Source organism: Canis aureus, chromosome 4 (assembly GCF_053574225.1).
Source record: "Canis aureus isolate CA01 chromosome 4, VMU_Caureus_v.1.0, whole genome shotgun sequence".
Classification (NCBI taxonomy): domain Eukaryota; kingdom Metazoa; phylum Chordata; class Mammalia; order Carnivora; family Canidae; genus Canis; species Canis aureus.
In genome coordinates this window covers 20,977,250-20,999,883 of record NC_135614.1, presented here as the reverse complement: position 1 = coordinate 20,999,883, position 22,634 = coordinate 20,977,250, and the positions used below count along the sequence as shown (strand labels likewise).

General features: G+C 37.7%; 1 protein-coding gene and 1 pseudogene across 4 annotated transcripts in view; one reads left to right on the top strand and one right to left on the bottom strand.

The window, feature by feature from the left end:
- Positions 1-22,634, bottom strand: part of SIRT1 (sirtuin 1) — a 32,470-nt gene that overhangs the window by 509 nt on the left and 9,327 nt on the right. For 2 of the 4 annotated variants that reach the window (XM_077894719.1, XM_077894721.1), the window contains exons 5-9: positions 14,656-14,803; positions 13,868-13,947; positions 12,602-12,788; positions 9,555-10,118; positions 52-2,151 (exon numbers count right to left, since the gene is read on the bottom strand). In XM_077894719.1, coding sequence (XP_077750845.1) covers positions 1,823-2,151; positions 9,555-10,118; positions 12,602-12,788; positions 13,868-13,947; positions 14,656-14,803 — 1,308 coding nt within the window. In that variant the 3' untranslated portion in view covers positions 52-1,822. Of the gene's footprint in view, positions 1-51; positions 2,152-9,554; positions 10,119-12,601; positions 12,789-13,867; positions 13,948-14,655; positions 14,804-15,338; positions 15,464-22,634 lie in introns of those variants that run through there. The other 2 variants (XM_077894722.1, XM_077894720.1) reach the window with 2 other exon arrangements.
- Positions 3,673-12,341, top strand: LOC144312267 (large ribosomal subunit protein uL30 pseudogene; annotated as a pseudogene).

Genomic DNA, 22,634 nt, shown 5'->3' with positions numbered 1-22,634 from the left:
CAAATTCTCTTTAAAATTTTATACCTTGAGCGATGTAATTTAACAAAAAAGTCAAATGACAATTTTAATAGACTTTTTAAAACAGTGTACAAGTATAAAACACTGGTTTTGTATTTCAAAAGTTGGAGGAAGATATCCAGTCATTAAACAGTCTACAAAACATATGCCAGTAGATTACATAAAAGACTATGTACAATATAAAAAGAGCTGAAAACAGTCTTCACTGTAAAAATAATTTAAAACAAATTTTTCAATTTAAAATATCATCTATAGCACAAACACACATCATGCAAATGGAAAACTAAATATACTGCATTCTTTAGTGTAGCCAAATAAATTCAGATTGAAACATCTTCAAAGTAGGGAAATAATGGCCATTCAATAAAATTTTTCTCTCTGGCAGTAATGGTCCTGGCTGGATATTTTATCCTTAAAGAACAGCTATATTTCAAACCCTTTTTTAAAACTGTAATAAATACTAAAGCAACATTAGGAAGAATACTTTATAATGTGGGAGTAATGTGGGGGAAGGTGTGGAAAATTGCTCTGTGCAATTTTATAAAGTATGAACTTTTTTTTGAAAGGCTAAGAAGCTTCTGCAGTTGACAAAGTTTGATCTCTAGTTTTAAGGCAGGCTAAGCTTTTAAATAAAGATGTTATAGGAACTAGTTTCATTTATTAACTATTCTATTAAAAGTTATTACCATGTTCATCTTCATAATACCAGGCTAGCAGTTTGATGTCTATTACACAAATCCTCCCAACAGGAGACATGTACTTACTGGCTGAGTTATAATTAACATCTCAGTACTTTGGAACCGTAATCAGTGGCCTGTTGCTCTCCTCATTAAGGGAAAAGAAAAGCAGCGGTCCAAAATATTACACTCTCCCCAGATGAAGTACCATTATTATAGATTCATAAAGGCTTTGCATATTCACATATGGGCAGTTTAATACTTGTGGGAAAGAAGCAATGCAAGCTCTACCACAGTGATAGGTATTTAAACAAGGGCAAATATTCTTGAAACTAAGGGTACCCAGGCAGGGACTATTGTTTCTAAAGCAATTGAAACATTTCCAAAGCATTTATTTTTTTTCAGCTTAGTTTTAGGAGCCAATATAGACATTACTACATGTCCACAGGAAGTACAAAAGCCATCTTCAACAATACAGTATTCCTGAAACTCTTAGCACCAAGTCTTACTTTAAAAAGCAAGGACAACTAAGTGCTCTCCCACATATTGTTGACTTCCCTCTATACATACTGCATGTCATGAAATTTTTAAAAAGTTAGCTGCCACAAGTTTTGGAAAATGCCAGTGTTTAAAAATAGGTAATTGTGTGCTAATAAAGAATCAAAAGTTTAGCAGAACAGACATTTAAGGAGTTCAAACCATTCAATGTTACAAAGAAAAGTGTGAAAATACCATTCTTTGGTCTAGATAAGCTGTTCCCTTTACATTAATTTAACATTCCAATGGCTTTTTGAAAACTTTAAAATGTTGAAATTCACTAGGCAAGAACAAAATTATATATACATATGGATGTATCATACAAATGAACCTTTAAAAGAAAAGTCTTGACCAACATGTGATTAAAGATACTTAGTACCCTTCTTTTAAAAAAAGTTAGTGTTGAGTGTACAAGTACAGAAATAAGAAGTTAAAAATTATCCATGAAAAAACAATCTATTTTACCAGTCTATAAATATTACACCTTTCTGGTTTCCTTGCTCTGTTGAATTCACAAGTAAACATTCATTTTGACATGCTGAAATTCCTAATGCTGGTGGAACAATTCCTGTACCTGGACAATTACTACATTATGATTTGTTTGATGGATAGTTAGTATCTGTTGCTTCCTGTTTCATGGATATAGCTTCATTGACTGCCTCTTGATCACCTCCATCAATTCCAAATCCAGTTCCTCCAGCTCTCTCATTGACATCAGCTTCATCTTCCAAACCATTGTAAAATTCTTCAATCTCACTTTCATCCTCCAAGTGTTCTTCTAAACTTGGACTCTGGCAGGTTCCACTATCACTGTTACTGCCACAAGAACTAGAGGATAAGACGTCATCTTCAGAGTCTGAATATACCTCAGCGCCATGGAAAATGTAACGATTTGGTGGTAAAAAGAGATACTGGTTACCTGAAATACAGTAATAAAAGTGAAATGGTAAGTTACTCCCAGTTTTTTAAGACAGTCTGATTATAGGTTCCAGCTCTGCCTTTTAAACCTGAGCATCATTACAAGGGGGCTTATTACTGTAGCGTTCTTCAAAAACAAGCTGCTAAGTGCTCACTCCTAGCTGCAAATCTTAGTTCTGCCACCAACCAGCTTTATAAATTTGGGGAATTAAGCTCTATGCCTCAATTTCCTCCTCTGGAAAAGTAAAGAACTATGTTCAATGAAGGGTTACTTAATCAAATCCTCTGAACAGATCTCATGACCTAAAATATCAAGGCCGGCCTACATTACTCAATTCATGTTCACTGAATAGAACTTCTCTAACGCCCGTATTCTATCTTCAAGACACCTTCATTATTTTTATTTAACTTTATGAACCTAGAATTAAAAGGTTTGATTCCATAATGGCTTCACCACCTATTTAAACGTGTAGTTTGCAGCAATGGCATCACAGGAAAAGTTAGACTCTCAAACCCCACCACCCACCTACTGAATCTGAATCCTAGACATATTCAAGTATGAGAAACACTGATCTAGCATTGGATGTTAAACCCCAATTCCCTCTCAAATTTGCATTCACAGTTTAAGATGTGACCTTTGTTGGTAAGGACAATTCTCTCTCCCCTAAGCTATGGGTCCAGGTTAACAGCACCTGTTAGTAGGAACTTTAAATATTAATGGTGAGGGCAGCCCAGTGGCTCAGCGGTTTAGCGCCACCTTCAGCCCAGGGCATGATCCTGGAGACCCAGATTGAGTCCTGCATCAGGCTCCCTGCACGGAGCCTGCTTCTCCCTCTGCCTGTGTCTCTCTGCCTCTGTGTGTGTGTTTCATGAATAAATAAAATCTTTTAAAAATAAATATATTAATGGTGAAATGTTTTCTACCTTTGAATTCATAAGAAAGAGTAACTTCTAACTCCTCTGTTTCTTATAATAAATGTCATATTTATTGCACCATATGCCAGAAGGATTCACAAAAGCCTGGCTGCTAATAATTGATCTGAAGTAGATCTTATCTGAAGATATACCTAGGTTTCTCTTTAAAATGGCTTTCAAACTTTGTAAGATCATGACCCAGGTTCTCACTTTACAACAACCTAATATGGGTGTATAAAAATCCTGATATGAATCCACAAAATTGATTTCACATTCCACTACATCACAAATTACAGTGTGAAAACCACGTTTCCTTCTATTTTCAAAGAATACACAGTACTCTTCAGTTTTCTAAGCTACTTAATATTAATTTCCATGATTGGATAAGAGTACCTGTATTCTAGCTGCTAACAGAAAAACCTGTCTGGAATTTCTTAACATTCTTTTAAGGGGTCCTTGCACATGGCTGTGTCCACTTTTCTATAGTTTTTGGCCCATGCTTCAATTTTTTTTAAGTTTTTTTTTTTTTTAATTTTTATTTATTTATGATAGTCACACAGAGAGAGAGAGAGAGAGAGGCAGACATAGGTAGAGGGAGAAGCAGGCCCCATGCACCGGGAGCCCGACGTGGGATTCGATCCCAGGTCTCCAGGATTGCGCCCTGGGCCAAAGGCAGGCGCCAAACCGCTGCGCCACCCAGGGATCCCGGCCCATGCTTCTAAAAAATGCTTAAGATTTTATTTATTCACGAGAGAGACAAAGAGTGAGGCAGAGACATACAGACAGAGGGAGAAGCAGGCTCCCCGTGGGACTCGATCCCAGGACAGCAGGATTACAACCTGAGCCAAAAGCATACAGATGCTCAACCACTGAGTCACCCAGTTGCCCTAAAATATTATTTTCATTCTGCGTTAGCCCCTTTGATGAACATTATTTCTCAGCCCTTGAATCTCTGTTTGGTTCTGCCTCTTCTTGGGAACCATCAAGACAGATTTATTAAAGTTTGCCTCATATACGCTCCCACTTTCTTTTCAGCCTTGATCTTACCAACAGAAAAATCACAGTAAAAAATTTAAGGACTACTGTGGTAATTCGTTTCTAACAGCTGGAATTTTACACTCTACATGTTACCTTTTTAAATTCTCACAATGCTGAAGTGAATGCTATTTTATTCTCTTTTTAAGATTTAAATTTATTCATGAGAGACACACAGAGAGAGGCAGAGACCGGGAAAAAGCAGGCTTCCTGTGGGGAACCTGATACAGGACTCTATCCCAGGACCCTGGGATCACAACCTGAGCCAAAGGCAGACCTCAACCAATGAGCCACCCAGGTGCCCTATTCCCATTTTTCTAAAAATTTATTTTAGAGAGAGAGAGAGAATACAGGGGAGGAGGGTGGAATTATGCTTTGCCTAGTTTCTCCTGGGAAGATGTCCCCTATTTTAACTCCTTACTTACTGTTCAAGACCAAAGTCATAAGTTAGGTTTTGGAAAACCTTCTATATAATCCCCTCCAAGTAGCATCTATAGTTCTTAAGATCTATTTTGTTTAATCAGCTATTTTTATAATTATACACAAACATTAAAAGACTGATCACTGTATATCCAGAACTTAAAACAGCCTGCCTGGTATGGAAAAGGCACAATGGCTTATTCAAATAAACAAATAATTAGAACAAGTAGTAATATATTGACATAAAATGTCAGTTTATACCATATATTGTAAATGGAATGGGATAGAAATGTTTTAAGTTGTACAAGATTGTTATGTCTAAGAATTTTTAAAGATTTTATTTATTCATGAGACACACAGAGACATAGGCAAAGGGAGAAGTAGGCTTCATGCAGGGAGCCCAACGTGGGACTTGGTCCCGGGACTCCAGGAGCACGCCGTGGGCCAAAGGTGGCGCTAAACCGCTGAGCCACCCTGGCTGCCCTCCACAGGGAGCCTCATGTGAAACTCGATCCCAGGACCCAGGGATCCTGGCCTGAGCCAAAGGCAGATAGATGCTCAACCACTGAACCACCCAGGTGCCCTAAGAATTTTTTTTTTTTTATAATTTTTTTTAATAGGATTTTTCACCCTACTACTTGGTATAGAGTTCCTATGTGTGGTTTTTTTTTTTAAGATTTTATTTATTTATTCATGAGAGACCGAGAAAAAGAGAGAGAGAGACAGGCAGAGGGAGAAGCAGGCTCCAAGCAGGGAGCCCGACATGGGACTCTAGGATCACACCCTGGCCGAAGGTGGCGCCAAACTGCTGGGCCACCGGGGCTGCCGGGGCTGCCCAGTCCCTAGGTGTTGTCTTTTTGTGTGTGTGTGTGTTGTCTTTCTATACACTAATAATGAAGTAGCAGAAGGGGAAATTAAGCAATCCTATTTATAGCTGCCATCAAAGACTAAAAGACCTAGAAATAATTTTAACCAAGGAGGTAAAAGACCTATATTCTGAGAACTGTAAGACACTGATGAAAAGAAACTGAAGAAAACACAAATTTAAACACATTGTAATTGTTACTATTAAAATGTTCACATTTTATTAGTAACATTTTTTTAGTAACATTTTTTTAAATTTTTTTATTTATTTATGATAGTCACAGAGAGAGAGAGAGAGAGAGAGAGAGAGAGGCGCAGAGACACAGGCAGAGGGAGAAGCAGGCTCCATGCACCGGGAGCCCGACGTGGGATTCGATCCCGGGTCTCCAGGATCGCGCCCTGGGCCAAAGGCAGGCGCCAAACCGCTGCGCCACCCAGGGATCCCAGTAACATATATTATTATCCAAAATAATCTATAGATTCAATGCAATCCCTATCAAAATACCAGTACCATTTTTCACAGAACTGGAACAATGGGTATGGAACAATGACCCCAAACAGCCAAAGCAATTTTGACAAGGAACAAAACAGGAGGGATCATGCTCCTTGATTTCAAACTATTCTACAAAGCTACAGTAATCAAAACTGTATGGTATTAGCACAAAAATAAAACACATAAATCTACGGAAAAGAAGACAGAGCCCAGAAATAAACCCAGACTTATTGGTCAATTAATTTATGACAAAGGTGGCAAGAATATGCAACGTGGAAAAGACAGTCTATTCAATCAATGGTGTTAGGAAAACTAGAAAGCTCCACACTGAATGAAACTCAACCATTTCATACCACCACACACAAAAATAAACACAAAATACATGAAAGACCTGAAAATTAAAACGAACTACACTGCGATGCCTAGGTGGCTCAGTGGCTGAGCATCTGCCTTCAGCTCAGGTCGTGATCTCAGAGTTCCAAGATCGAGTCCCGCATGGGGCTCCTGCATGGAGCCTGCTTCTCTCCCTCTGCCTATGTCTCTGCTTCTCTGTGTCTCTCATGAATAAATACAATCTTTAAAAAAAGCAAAACAAAACTGGGACTACATCAAACTAAAATTTTACACATGAAGGAAACCTACTGACTGGGAGAAGATACTTGGCAAATGACAGGTCCAAGTAAAGGTAAACATCCAGATTCTACAAAAACTCCTATAAAAAACACCCAACTGGATTAAAAAATGGGCAGAGGCCTGGAATAGGGGCACCTAGCTTGCTCAGTCGGTGGAAAATGTGACTCTTGATCTCAGGGCTGTTGAGTGTGAGCCCCATACTGGGTGTAGAGATTATTTAAAAATAAAATCTTAAGAAAAAATGGACAGAGACTCCAAATAGACATTTTTCCCAAAGACAATAATATACAGATGGCCAACAGACACATGAAGATGCTCAACATGACTAACCATCAGGGAAATGCAGAATGAAACCTCAATGAGATGACCTAACACTTGACAGAATGGCTATTATCAAAAAGACAAGAAATATCAAGTGTTGGCACAAATATGGAAAAAAAGGGACCCTCGTGAACAGCTGGTGGGAATGTACATTGGTGCAGCCACTATGGAAAACAATATGGAAGTTCCTTAAAAAGTCAGAAACAGGGATCCCTGGGTGGCTGGGATCCCTGGGTGGCTCAGTGGTTTGGTGCCTGCCTTTGGCCCAGGGCGCGGTCCTGGAGACCCGGGATCGAATCCCACGTCGGGCTCCCGGTGCATGGAGCCTGCTTCTCCCTCTGCCTGTATCTCTCATGAATGAATAAATAAAATCTTTAAAAAAAAAAAAAAAAAGTCAGAAACAGAAACCTAGAAATAAAAATAAATCCAGCCATTCTACTTCTGGGTATTTTCCTTCAAAGAAAGCAAAACACATGGGGCACCTGGATGGCTCAGTCTGTTAAACTCTGCCTTCAACTTGGGTCATGATCCTTGAGTTCCGGGATTGACCCCCACGTCAGGCTCTCTGCTCAGCCCTCTGTCCCTGACCCTGCTGCTCATGCTTTCTCTCAAAATTAAAAAAAAGCAAAAAGCTAATTTGAAAAGATCTGTGTACCTCTATGTTCACTTAAGTATTTACTTACAACAGTCAAGATATGGAAGCATCCTAAATGTCCATCAATAAAGGAGTAAAGATGATGTGTTGTATATACCCAATGGAGGGACGCCTGGGTGGCTCAGCAGTTTAGCACCTGCCTTTGGCCCAGGGCGTGATCCTGGGGTCCTGGGATGAGTCTCACATCAGGTTCCCTGCATGGAGCCTGCTTCTCCCTCTGCCTGTGTCTCTGCTCCTCTCTCTGTGTGTCTCATGAAAAATGGATGAGATCTTAAAATATATATATATATATACACATATATCTCCAATAGAATATTACTCAGCCATAAAAAAAAGAATAAAATCTTGCTTTTTGTGAAAGATGGACCTAGAGGATGTCATGCAAAGTCAACTCTTTTCCGGCTGGATCCACGGAGGGTGCAGAAGAGAAGAAGGTTCCTGCTGTGCCAGAAGTCCTTAAGAAAAAGCGAAGGAATTTCGCAGAGTTGAAGATCGTCTGAGAAAAAAGTTTGCCCAAAAGATGCTTCCAAAGGCAAGGAGGAAGCTTATCTATGAAAAAGCTAAGCATTACCACAGGAATACAGGCAGATGTACAGAACAGATTCAAATGGCGAGGATGGCAAGAAAAGCTGGCAACTTCTACGTGCCTGCAGAACCCAAGTTGGCATTTGTCATCAGGATCAGAGGTATCAATGGTGTGAGCCCAAAGGTTCGAAAGGTGTTGCAGCTTCTTCGCCTTTGCCAGATCTTCAATGGCACCTTTGTTAAGCTCAACAAGGCTTCAGTTAACATGCTAAGAATTATAGCATATATAGCATGGGGGTACCCAAACCTGAAGTCAGTGAATGAATTGATCTACAAGCGTGGTTATGGCAAGATCAACAGGAATCAAATTGCCCTGACAGATAACACATTGATTGCCCAATCTCTTGGTAAATATGGCATCTACATGGAGGATCTGATTCATGAGATCTATACCGTAGGAAAACGTTTCAAAGAAGCGAAAAACTTTTTATGGCCCTTCAAATTATCTTTTCCACGCGGTGGAATGAAGAAAAAGACCACTCATTTTGTAGAAAGTGGAGATGCTCGCAACAGGGAAGACCAGATCAATAGGCTATTATTAGAAAGATGAACTAAGGTATCTGCCATGATTATTTTTGTAATCTGGTCAGTTAATAAATGACTACTTTCAAATGGAAAAAAAATAGAGAAAGACAAATACCATATGGTTTCCTCTATATGTGGAATCTAAAAAACAAAACAGACTCAAAGAGAACTGGTGGTTGCCAAAGAGGAAGGGAGGGTAGAATGTTGTAGTAACTTTGTATGATGACAGTACTACACTTATCATGTAGGCATTTCCTAAGGTATATAATCTCTATGCGGTACTCTTGCATGTTAACTATATTTCAATTAAAACAAAAAACTAGGTACCTGTTATTCCTAGTATTCTATTGAGAAGGATCAAAGATGTTTTCTAGATTTGAGACAACAGAGCATAGTGGTTAAGAGGACAGGCCCTGAGGATAGACCTGGAATCCAGTTTGGCTCTTCCATGTTCTGTTACCTTGCACAGGGTACTTAACCCCTACGGCCTTCAGTATCCCCACCAACAGCAATTAAGTAATAATAGTTCCTGCCTCTCTGAGATTAAAATCAAATAATGTATATAAAATAAAACAGCTGCCCTCTGGTAACCATACCCAAATCTCAGTCATCAGTTTTACCAGCTAAAGCTCACCAGACAATGGCAGAGCACAATAGATTTCCCAATTTTCTTCTCAATTCAGTGCTTACCTTCTCATTCCCTGAAGAAACACAAGATACAGAGAAGACTTAAACACACTATTTCTTCCCTTGGTTTATTGTAAGATACCACTGTTTATCCTTTCTCTAGCTTAAATTCCCAATTTTACAGTTTCTCTAAACACAACTGTTGATTTAGCTATAAATAAAGCTACCTTATCAGTGACCTTGCAAAAATTGCTTATATCTTGGAAATATTTTGTTAAAATAAGTATACCTTCAAAACGGTAAAATAATTATACCTTCAGCATTTCCTTACCATCAAGCCGTTTGCTAATCTGCTCCTTTGCAAGTCTAGCTGGCCAGCACTTCCTCACCGGGTCAGCAACTGAAGTTCTTTCATTTTTCTCCCCAGTATTACAGCCAACATTCTTCAAATCCGGACTTTCCAGATGTTCAGTGACACTTTCAATGTTCCTAATAGAATTCTGTCCTTCCTGTGATTTTTCTTCCATACAATCTCTTGATTCGGACACACCGGGATCATCAACATTACTCTTAGTTGCTTCGTCTAAAAGCGTAACAATCACTGAAGAATCTGGTGGTGAAGTTCTTTCCGGTGAACTGGAGTCTTCTGAAATATTAAGAGGTGTGGGTGGCAACTCTGACAAATGAGCCAACTCTTTTTGTGTTCGTGGAGGCTTTTCAGTGATTTCTGAAAGCTTTACAGGGTTGCAGCAAAGTTTGGCATATTCACCACCTAACCTATGACATAATTCATTTATTATGACATCACAGTCTCCAAGAAGCTCTACATCAAAATGCAGATGAGGCAAAGGTTCTCTATTTATTAATATCTGAGGCACTTCATGGGGTATGGAACCTAAAAGAAAGATGAAAGATACATTAGAAAAAGGGAAGGAAGCTAACTTAAGAAAGCCACAACAGATGTTTTACACAAGAATCTAACATGCTCCCTATAATGAAAAAAGAAATGCACCACTACTACTCAACCAAGCAATCACATTTTATCAAGATATCAAATAAACATTAGTTAAGCATCTTCATAAAATTTCAGGTCCTGTTTCCCATCACCTGATTATTTCTGAGCAATCTTCTCAGACTCTTCTACCCTGTACCTCACTTTCCTTGTCTACATAATAGAGATAACAGTACTTTTTCAAGGTTGTCAAGCGCATAGAAAAGCTCTTGAATTCAGAGGAAAAAAAAAAAAAGGAAAAAGAATATCACTATGTGCCAAGAGCTTTTCTATCAAAACAGCTCCTGATCTAGCATGTGGAAATTCATTTAAGTCTATTTTCCACTATTATATACCTGTATCTTACATCTTTAAAAAATTACACCTTTGCCTATTAGCAACACACTATTATACTGCCCCACAGAAAGCTTTTAAGATTTTCGGGACGCCTAGGGGGCTCAGCGGTTTAGTGCCTGCCTGTGGACCAGGGTGTGATCCTGGAGTCCCTGGATTGAGTCCCACATGGGGCTTCCTGCACAGAGCCAGCTTCTCCCTCTGCCTATGTCTCTGCCTCTCTCTCTCTGGGTCTCTCATGGGTAAATAAATAAAATCTTGAAAAAAAAAAAAAAAAAGAATTTCTCAGGCAGCCCCAGTGGCGCAGCGGTTTAGTGCCACCTGCAGCTCAGGGTGTGATGCTGGAGACCCAGGATGGAGTCCCATGTTAGGCTCCCTGCGTGGAGCCTGCTTCTCCCTCTGCCTGTGTCTCTGCTTCTCTCTGTCTCTCATGAATAAATAAATAAAAATCTTTTAAAAATTTCTCTGCTTAAAAAAAAAATTGCTTACCTTTAAAGAGAAAAAAAATACTCAAAAATGAAGGAGTTTATTCATTAAATTTCATTACAAATTATCCTATATTCTGACAAAGAATTTCACAGCTCTTTTGGGGAAACGACTGAAACTGATAAAGCCATTACATATTGGTAGGGAAAAGATACAGAATTGTAGAGCTGAACTCCTGTTTCTTCCAACTGTTTGCTCTGGCTCTATGATTGCTCGTGTAGGATTCTAATTTAATTCTCTGATTAAGAGTTTGATATTCTGGGTGGCGCAGTCAGTTAAGCATCCAACTCTTGGTTTTGGCTCAGGTGGTCATCTCCGGATCGGAGATCAGTCCATGTGGGTCTCTGCACTTAGCACAGGTGTCTGCTTGAGATTCTTTTTCCCCTCCTTCTCCCTCCTCCTGTTCCTTCCTTCTGCTCTCACATGCTCTAAAATAATAAAATCCTTAAAAGTTCAATATTCTCTCTCTCCTCTCTTCTCTCATCTTTAGGGCACACCTGATGTTAATGAATTAGTCCCCTCTAACTTCCTCTCCCCTTGCTTCCTCACTAGAGGGAGAAAAGAAATGAGAGTACATGTTAAATATTCCTGAGAGTAAACAGGACTTAAAATTGTATTTGAGCATTTTCATATACAAACACCCTTATAGGTAAAACTGATCCACATACAATGATTTCTTTTTGAAGGTTTTATTTATTTATTTATGAAAAACACAGGGAAAGGCAGAAAGACATAGGCAGGAGGAGGAAAAGCAAGCTCCATACAAGAGCCCAATGCAGGATTCAATCCCTGAACTCTGAGATCACATCCTGAGCCGAAGGCAGATGCTCAACCACTGAGGCACCCAAGCATCCCCCACATACAATGTTTAGGACAAGGCATGACTGTTACTTTTGTGAGACAGAGAATCCTAAGCAGGCTCCACACCCAGCACAGAACCTGATACAGGACCAGACCTCATGACCCGGAGATCATGTTCTGAGCTGAAATCAAGCGTCAGATGCCCAACCAACCGAGCCACCCAGGCGCCCTAAAACATGACTGTTATTCTTATAAAAACAAGACTATATTGAGCCCCCAAATTCTCTAACATATTACAATTCTATAGATTACATTCATATCTAGCTATACATTTGAACTTATTAAACCTAATATCAACTAAATTTGAAAGATAAACTATAATCTAAGACTAGAAATAACAAAAATTAAGGACTGTTTCCTAAGCATAGGTGAATTAGCTGAAGCTAACTCCTGTCATATAAAAAATACATTCTGCTAAAAGTTGAACTATTTCCCTTTGTCTTAATTTTTCATATACATCACAACTTGACATTACTTCTGCTTTGATAAGCCTCTCCCACACCCCCTACATCAAAATGTCATATTAACCAATCTTCGTGAATGTTGAGTATCACCTAAAAAGTAAAGTTTGGCTCTTCACCACTCTTTAACCTGAAAGAGAATAAGATCATTGGGTCCACTGTACAAACCCCACAACCTATGGCCATCTATACAGAAATATTCTCTAAAAATCATCAGCTACTTACTTGGAATTAGTGCTACTGGTCTTACTTTCAGGGAAGACCCAATTACAATGAGGAGATCAACTTCGTCTTTGTCATACTTCATGGCTCTATGAAACTGCTCTGGTAAATTTTCACCAAAAAAGACAATCTCTGGTTTCATGATAGCAAGTGGCTCATCAGCTGGGCACCTAGGACAACGAGGAACCACCTACGTGTTCCAGATTTTGGTTGAGATTGGGGGGAGGGGGGAAGCCCAAGTTAGAAATAGTCAACATTTACACACTTCGCAAGAACACATTTCAAAATTATCAAGCTGAATCACTATATTGTACACCTGAAACTAATACTGTATGTTAACTACAGTAGAATTAAAATTAAAAACTTAAAAAACTAGAATTCCCACATAAAAAAAAGATGTGTTTTCAAGCTGAAGTGTGGAAGCATATGAAAAAGGGCCGTGTACTTAAATACTTAGGGGAAAAAAATTATCGAAGAAAACAGAAAAGCTGTGGATAAGTAGTAGGGAAAACTGGATACAAGTCTCAATGGCAATGCCAAATGACTTTATCAACATACGATCAAATACAAAGATGTTAATATCTGAGTATGTAGCTATTATAATGTCCAGGAAGACACCTACATTTGATATTTAAGAGTCCACAGCAGATCAAGCATCTGTATATACGTATGCACAGGACTTAATCCTTTAAAAAACGTAAGAAATTATCCCTTTTTAATATGCTATTCTCCACTCATAATTATGTATAATTAACTATATATACAGCTAAGCACATGTAATTTATATCGGGATGATTTTTATTCTCTGTCATTATTTTCCTGAATTTGTGTTTTGGGGACAGTGATCATACATGAAATACCTTTTATAATAACTTTTTAAATATTTTAAAGGATTACCAAAAACTAAATTTAAGATTCAGAATCTGACAGGCACTAAAAAGGGAAAGTAAGAGAGACTTTTTTTTTTTTTTTTTTTTTTTGAGAAACTCTAATATATCCAACACTTCACTTATGATTTGGGCTTTTAACTTAGATATTAAGAAGCCAATTTCATCATTTTAGAGACATTATTTATAGAGCAATGTTTTCAACTTAAGGGATTAAAAGGTTCTCGTATAGATCATCAGAATTCGCAATGCTAACATTATCTTCCTGGATCTTTCTGTATCACAAACTTTCAGAAAAAAAAATAAATAAGAAAAATGTGAAAGCAAAAGAAGAAACAGATCACAGATATGCACAATTTCTAAAATACAGGTGATAAATTACCTGATTAAAAATATCTCCTCGTACAGCTTCACAGTCTACTTTGTATTTACAAATCAGGCAAGATGCTGTTGCAAAGGAACCTAAAAAACAACACATGCACCGCTAAAAAAGATTTCTATTTCTTTAAACATACCACAAAGATTATAAAGTTTGACACCAGAAAAGAGAATTGACACTCCACAGGGGAAACTCAGGGATAAATAATTAAAATACAGACAGAATCCAATCCTCAATTATTGAGATGTTGACATAGTGACACTTCCTAAAGATAGTCTTTCAATGAAATAAACCAATTCCTTGAAAGTTAAAATCTGCAGAGTTGGAAGGTTGTAATTGTATGACCTTAGCTTAATTAACAGTTATACATAAAAAAACGTAAGAAAATGGTCTGCTCCTACTTGTTGTTTTAGATTGGAAAGTCTTCTAAATATCTAAATTCTATACATCTGAATTACCCCATTCCTTTGGTTTCATAAACTAAACAGGTCATATTTTTCTTACATGAGTTAGTATTACTTTTGTAATCAAAGGAGGTTATTTAGAAGAATTTAATGGAATACAACCACTAAACCTTTTGAAACACAATAGGACATTAAGCTGATATTTTGTACAATTAAGTATCAAGGCCAATAATTCTGGTTTAATTTTTTTGCACCCCATTTTTTAAAACTTATCTACAACTAATCAGATAACATGACTAAATTTCCATTTCAGGAAAGCAGCCTACTTTCTAATCCTATTTTTTCCTATAAAACTAAATAAAAGAAATCAACTCTGAGGTTACTAACCATGACACTGAATTATCCTTTGGATTCCTGCAACCTGTTCCAGTGTATCTATGTTCTGAGTATAGTTCCGAAGTAGTTTTCCTTCCTTATCTGACAAGGCTATGAATTTGTGACAGAGAGATGGTTGGAACTGTCCGGGATAGATTTCCTATATAATGCAAAAGGCAGAAAAAAGATTACAGTAAAGAAATAAGTATAATACATGTCACGTTTAGGTTTAACCAAAAAACTACCAATGATAGTCCCCCATATATAAATTAAAAAATACATGAGCATCTCAAAGCATCTAGATGGTTGCAACACACACCTACAAAAGGATTGCTGCTGTAATATGCATAAACTCAGCAATTAGTGAACTTGCCCCTTGAAGGAAAAAGTCAACCCATAACCATCTCTAATAAATGTTAACAGGGTTTTTTTTAATAAAGTCAGAAGAAATACACACCTGAGAATATATCTAATTTTTTGTTGGCTGCAAATTCAGGGTTTGTTGTTTTTGTTTTTTTGTTTTTGTTTTTGTTTTTAAGAAAAAATAAAAGTTGAAATTAAAGATACCAAAGATATGGTGACTTCTTTTAAAAACTAAAAGGCACTGTCAAACACAATATTAAAAGTTGTTCATTTATCATTCATTATAAATATCAACCTGTTGGAAGTTTAAAGCTAAAGTTTTATTTCCTTACCAAAATTGTTTTCCTTCCACTGCACAGGCACATACTGGTATAGTATAGAGTTGCTCATGAATGCTGAGTTGCTGGATTTTGTGTGTGTGTTTTTCCCCCCAAATAATGCTTCAATGCTGTTTCTTCTTTAAAAACAAAGAATTCAGATATACACATGGCAAAAAGATCAGAGAAAAAGTATCAATTTTGGTCCTCTCAACTTTTGACAGTGTTTTTATTAAATTTCATTTAGTGACTATGGCAAAGGAAGTTTTCTTCTCTACTTTTTTTTTTTAAAGTAGTAATGCTACCTACTTCCTTACCATTCATTACAGCCTCTAACCTATTACAATGCTAACAAAAAATCAGACACAGTTGTTATGTCTGTGGGAATAGGGGACTGGTTGTAGAAATACAGTGCATCCATAATAGTGGAGTATGCAGCCATTAAAATGAACGTGAGAGGTCTAAATGTACTGACCTGGAAAATGGTTCAATGGTTCAATGTGAAAAAAAGCAAGTTAGTCACCAGTGTGTAGAGTTTTTTGTTGTTTTGTTATTAAGCAAAAATGGAAATTATATGCACATGTATACAGTAAGTTCATACAAACATCAAGAAGAATGCAAACAAGCTATAAACAGGTGAGGAAACTTTCAACTTCTGACATTATACAAGAAAGTTTAAAAAAAAAAAAGTTTAGTAAGATTATAGATGACTTTACTTTTAACCTATTTAATATTTCAAATTTTAAAAAACTATTATTTCAAGTTTTAAAAAAACTACCTACAGGGATACCTTTCAGGTAAATATAATCAGCAGATCTCATTATAACTACCACCCTACATATGTCCATATGCTACTGAAAAGGTAAATAAAAAATTTTTTAAAAAATAAAAAAAAAATTCTACCTCACATTCAAATTTTTCTCATGAATTTCATTGACAACATTACAACATAAGAAACAGAAATGCATATAAAAAGTAGTAACAAGTGAAGGGCTTATTTAAGCTATATTTATAGAAAACCGAAAGCCGCATTATGTTTTGAACCACTGCACTTGCATCATGCTATACTAACCACTGTCTTCTCTCCAGGATGCTTTGTTCTAGGACGTTTAAAGGATTAATCATCATAGTTATTTTACTAAGCTCTCTCTTTCTGGAAATGGTTATTAAAGTATTTTTATTTTAAAAAATATATTTTTACAACAAATATTCTAATATGCTAGGTTACAGACAAAAATAAGTTCTAAGTTATAAGCAAAATAAGAATAGCATGCCAAACTCGTAACATGAACAAATGACTACCTCCAGAGCAACAAGAGTAACAAGACTCTACCCTCCTAGTATGAACTTTTCTGTGTCTCATCCCCCATTTCCTTCATAGATATAGATATTCTTTAAAGTAGGCTTCACTGTGCTCACTTTAGCAGCACATATACTAAAGTTGGCTCCACACCCAACACAGGACTTGAACTTTGAACCACCTCTCAAGGTTCATGCTCAAGAGTTCAATCAAGAGTTGCATGCTCTAATGAGCTAGGACTTGAACTTTGAGCTAGCCAGGTGCCCCTTCCCCATTCCTTCTTAAAGAGGAAGGTAAGAAACACAAAAATGGGGATCCCCGGGTGGCTCAGCGGTTTAGTGCCTGCATTCAGCCCGGGGCATGATCCTGGAGACCCGGGATCAAGTATCACATCGGGCTCCATGCATGGGGGACCCGCTTCTCCCTCTGCCTGTGTCTCTGCCTCTCTGTCTCTCATGAATAAATGATAAAATCTTTAAAAAAAAATGTGTGGAAAAAAAAATATGTAGGACAGTAGTTCAACTCCACACTCCAGTTTCCCATCATACCTAATCCATAACAGTTCAGGGTAATTTAGCCCTTAACGTTACAAATCAATTCCTGTAGTTGGGGAGAACTTATGAATAATTTATCTTATAAGCCTGTATTTTATGTTAGAACCTAAGTGATTTGAATCTTAACTTTGTCTATTTTCTTTTGAATATACAGTAGACCGTGACTGAGTCATTAGATTCAAATACTACATTCAAACTAAGGGATATAATCTGAAATAATGGAAAAGAAATTACCCTGGAAGGACTATTAACGGAAACTTCTCCTAAAAATTTTAGGTTATGAGTATTTTATTTATGTAATTTTTAAAGATTCTGGTAAAAGACTGTCCTCATGCTCTTACCGTGAAGACAGCTAAAAACCAAATGGGCTGGGGATAACTTTCAGATAAAAGTATGAATTGGGTGCCTAGGTGGCTCAGTCAGATAAGCATCTAACTTCAGCTCAGGTCATGATCTTAGGGTCCTGGACTCCACGCTCAGCAAAGAGTCTGCTTCTCTCTCTCTCCCTCTGCCTCTCTCCCCCTAACTCATGCTCGCTTGCTCTCTCAAATAAACCTTTAAAAAAAGTCACAAAGGTATGGACTGATCTCCTATGTTTGACATGCTAGCTAACCCTGTTCTAAGTAAGACAAATCTCAATATCCTAAGTACTATTAGGATAACAATACAGGGGCAGCCCCCGTGGCACAGCGGTTTAGTGCTGCCTGCAGCCCATGGTGTGATCCTGGAGACCCTGGATCGAGTCCCACGTCAGGCTCTCTGCATGGAGCCTGCTTCTCTCTCTCTCTCTCTCCTCTCTCTGTATCTCTATGAATAAATAAATAAAATCTTTAAAAAAAAAAAAAAGGATAACAATACAATCACGTGGGCTGGGACATTCTGTTACTGCCCAAGGGGTAACTTACAGATTAGAATGGAAGCAGAACTGGGACCAAATGCTTTAAATGCTATTAAAAAGATGCACTGGGCAGCCCAGTGGCACAGCGGTTTAGCGCCGCCTGCAGCCTGGGGTGTGATCCTGGAGACCTGGGCTTCCTGTATGGAGCTTGCTTCTCCCTCTGCCTGTGTCTCTACCCCCCACCCCTCTCTATGAATAAATAAAATCTTAAAAAAAAAAAAAAAAAAAAAAGGAATGCTTCTACACAAATGTATCCAGAAATAAACACAAGAGAATTTCAATTAGTTAAGCTATTAGTGACCACTTAATGGAACTTTTAGCATGTACCAGGCTTAACACCTTTATTTATGTTATAATGCTTTAGACCAGGCTGAGGACTCGGGTTTTTACATTTTAAAAGGCTCAAAAAGTAAAAAAAAAAAAAAAAAAAAAAATATATGAGAGTTCCTATATGGTTTACAAAGAAAATCGTATTTACTATCTGGCCCTATACTGGAAAGGTTTGCTGACTCTACTATAGACATATGCATTCCCATTTTGCAAATGAAAAAACCAAAGCACAGAAATAACTTGCCAAAAGTCACAAGAGCCAGTAGGTAGCAGAGTTATCATTCAAATCCAGTTTTGACAACAAAATATGGCTCTTTATCACTATGACTCTTTATCACTTTACCACTAAAATTCTAGTAAAAGACCATCTTTTTCAAATTTGATCCCTCAAAATTAAGTTTCTGATTTCTCTTTTAAGTTAATAGGCACCACTATTATGTACTGCAAGCTAGTCCTGTAAAACCAGTCTAGGAAATACACTTCATTGTGCACATCTTCATGGGATTACTGCAACCTGGAATTCCAATCACCAACTAACATAAAAAGTCTTCAAATATACATGATGTATCCACAAATCAGTAGCAAAAAGAAAAGCATCCCAATGGAAAAGAACAGCTACGAATAGGCAACTCAAAAATACACATTTGGCCAGTAGTAAAAAGTAGTCCTCTACACTAATAAACCACAATAAAACAGTAATACAAGAAGACGCTCATTTTTATTTATTAAACTGATAGTTTTAACTGCCTTAAAAACAACTCTAGATATCCATTAATAGGAAACTGACTAAATATATTGTAGTATACTATGCAGCCTTATCATAAAAATGAGGTGTACCGGGGTGCCTGGGTGGTTCAGTCGGTTAAGCATCTGCCTTCAGCTCAGGTCATGATCTCAAGAGTCCTGGGATCAAGCCCCTCATGGGGCTCCCTGCTCAGCAGGGAGTCTGCTTCTCCCTCTGCCTGTGCTCTCTAATAAATAAGATCTTTAAAAATAATAATAATAATGTATATCTGTTAAGTGCCATTATGAAACTATTTCCAAGAATATTAAGCAGGGAATAAAAAGCAAAGTAGAGAAAAAGGTGTATGATTCTGTTGGTAATTATTTTCAAAATACTGGAAACCTACAAATAATGCCCCTCACCTATATATACAAACAAGTTTACTTCTTTTTTTTTTTTTTTCCTGGAAGGAAACCCAAGAAATTATCTTACCATGGTAATCTCTGAAGAGATTAGAGGTAGAGAAGACTGAAGGGGGAGGCCAACTAACATGTTTTGTACTGTTAGAATTTCTTAAACCAGGGGATCCCTGGGTGGCTCAGCGGTTTGGCACCTGCCTTCGGCTCAGGGTATGATCCTGGAGTCCCAAGATTGAGTCCCACATCAGGCTCCCTGTGGAACCTACCTCTCCCTCTGCCTCTCTCTCTCTCATGAATGAATAAATAAAATCTTTTAAAAAAAAAAAGAATTTCTTAAACCATATATACAATACACACATGTGCATGTGCTTTTCTTTAAAGTATTTTAATGCTAATAGTGTACTATGGAGGGTTTTTGGGGTATGTAGGGGAGAGGGGCATGCTAAAAATCAGCCTTCTAAAACACTTTTTTTTTAAGATTTTATTTACTCATGAGAGACACAGAGAAAGAGAGAGGCAGAGGGAGAAGCAGGCTCCACACAGAGAGCCCGACGTGGGACTTGATCCTGGGACTCCAGGATCATGCCCCGAGCTGAAGGCAGACGCCCAACCGCTGAGCCACCCAAGCATCCCAAAACACTTCTTTTTTTTTTTTTTTTTTTTTAATGTTTTATTTATTTATGATAGTCACAGAGAGAGAGAGAGAGGGGCAGAGACACAGGCAGAGGGAGAAGCAGGCTCCATGCACCGGGAGCCCGATGTGGGATTCGATCCCGGGTCTCCAGGATCGCGCCCTGGGCCAAAGACAGGCGCTAAACCGCTGCGCCACCCAGGGATCCCCCAAAACACTTCTGATAGTATATTTTATTCTACCTTTCCAGATAGCAATGATTCAAAACCCTTAGCAACTGCACTTTCAGGAATTTATCCTAACAACATTGGAAACACACCAAAAAGGACATTCACAGCAACACTATTTACAATAAAAGAAAGTAGGAAACACCCAAAATACACATTTGTAGAATTACAGTACCATTGATGAACATTATAACCATTATAATATCTGACAGAAAAAGTTCATTAAATACAAAGACTACAAATCCAAAGCAGTAGGCAAAAGAGCCCATTCATATAATTATATACATCCAGGTATAAAACTATAGATGCATTTATACATATGTAACCTACATACATATAGGTATTATCCCTGTCTTCAGATGAATGGGACTATATAGCTTTTTCTGACTTGCATTTTTTGATTTTCAGGTAATGAACTGGTTTTAAGATTCCTTAACTTTATAACTACAGGATCTGGTATGTTTACACATTATCAATAAAGCAGTAATGTACTGAATAAAATTTAAAGATGTTTGGAAGTAAGTTAATAAAATTCAGTTTAATCTCTCCCTCTACTTTTTCTTGACTTTTAATCACTTTAGGTTAAAGGGCATTCACTGAATTCAATATGGGATAACATCTATATTCTCTGAACACAGTCCTTTTCAACAACAAAGTTATTTGTACATTCTCAGTTTCACCTTGACTCTTAATACAGCCACTCCTTTCTAACCATATCAGACTCCTGAGAACCACAACCACAACTCACTATCAATCCAAATCCTTACCATGCAGGAGGATAATGGTTCAGAACACAGTTATACGGGGCAGCCCGGGTGGCTCAGCGGTTTAGTGCCGCCTTCAGCCCAGGGCCTGATCCTGAAGACCTGGGATCGAGTCCCATGTCAGGCTCCTTGCATGGAGCCTGCTTCTCCCTCTGCCTGTGTTTCTGCCTCTCTCTCTCTCTCTCTCTCTGTCTCATGAATAAATAAATAAAATCTTTAAAAAAAAAAAAAAAACACGGTTATACAGCTTTAATGTTAGGCTTAATTTTTCCTTATACACCAGGATTCAAAACGATAAACCACAGGTAGGCACACTGTATAATACAGTGGTGCTCAAAGAGGAAACAATTTTACAGGGGACATTTGGGCAATGTCTGGAGGCATTTTTCTGAGTGTCAAGACTGGGTATGACAGTGTTATTAATCACATTTAGTGGGAAAAGGCCAGGAATGCTGCTAGGTATCCTACAATGCATAGGACAGCTCCTGACAGCAAAGAATTATCCATCCCAAAATGTCAATTGGGTAAGAAACTACTCTAATGGGCCAATAATCTCTTCAACACACTTTTCCTTTACTTGGAATTTCCCCTCTAAATGAAATGTTTCTTCTCAATAATTATATATAATCATTGCCTCAATACATGTGTAGAAACTCCTTCCTTCCAAAATGTCTAAATTTCACCAGTAATATTTACTCTTTTCATGGTGTCATATTAAATTCACTAACAGGCCAAAATCATAAACCATCTTTATGAACTTTCTGCCCATTTAGAGAAACTGGTAAAAAAATTTTAGGTTATGAGTATTTTATTTATGTAATATTTAAAGATTCTAGACGCCTGGGTGGCTCAATGGTTGAGCATCTGCCTTTGGCTCAGGGCGTGATCCCAGGATCCGGGATCGAGTCCCTCATCGGGCTGCGGGCATGGGGCCTGCTTCTCCCTCTGCCTGTGTCTCTGCCTCTCTTCTTTTTCTCTCTGTGTCTCTCATAAATAAATAAATAAAACATTCAAAAAAAAAATACGAAGTTTGGGCAGCCCTGGTGGCACAGCGGTTTAGCACCACCTGCAGCCCAGGGTGTGATCCTGGAGACCCGGGATCAAGTTCCACATTGGGTTCCCTGCATGGAGCCTGCTTCTCCCTCTGCCTGTGTCTCTGCCTCTCTCTCTCTCTGTGTTCTCTATGAATAAATAATTTTTAAAAAAATAAAAAAATAAAGATTCTAGTAAAAAAAACTGTGGAATATTTATACATTCTCCTCATTCTCCATTTCTGTAAATGATCTTTCATTCTTTGTCCTTATTTCCCCTTAAGCTTTTCCTATTCATTTTTAGGCCCAAATTAACTCAATCTGTTACCATTACTATCAATTTTAAGTGCTACTTCGAGACCTAAAAGCATTTGTTTAGACAGTTCCTAATGTGAGAATTAAAGTATAACAATTCTATATGAGTAGCAGTTAC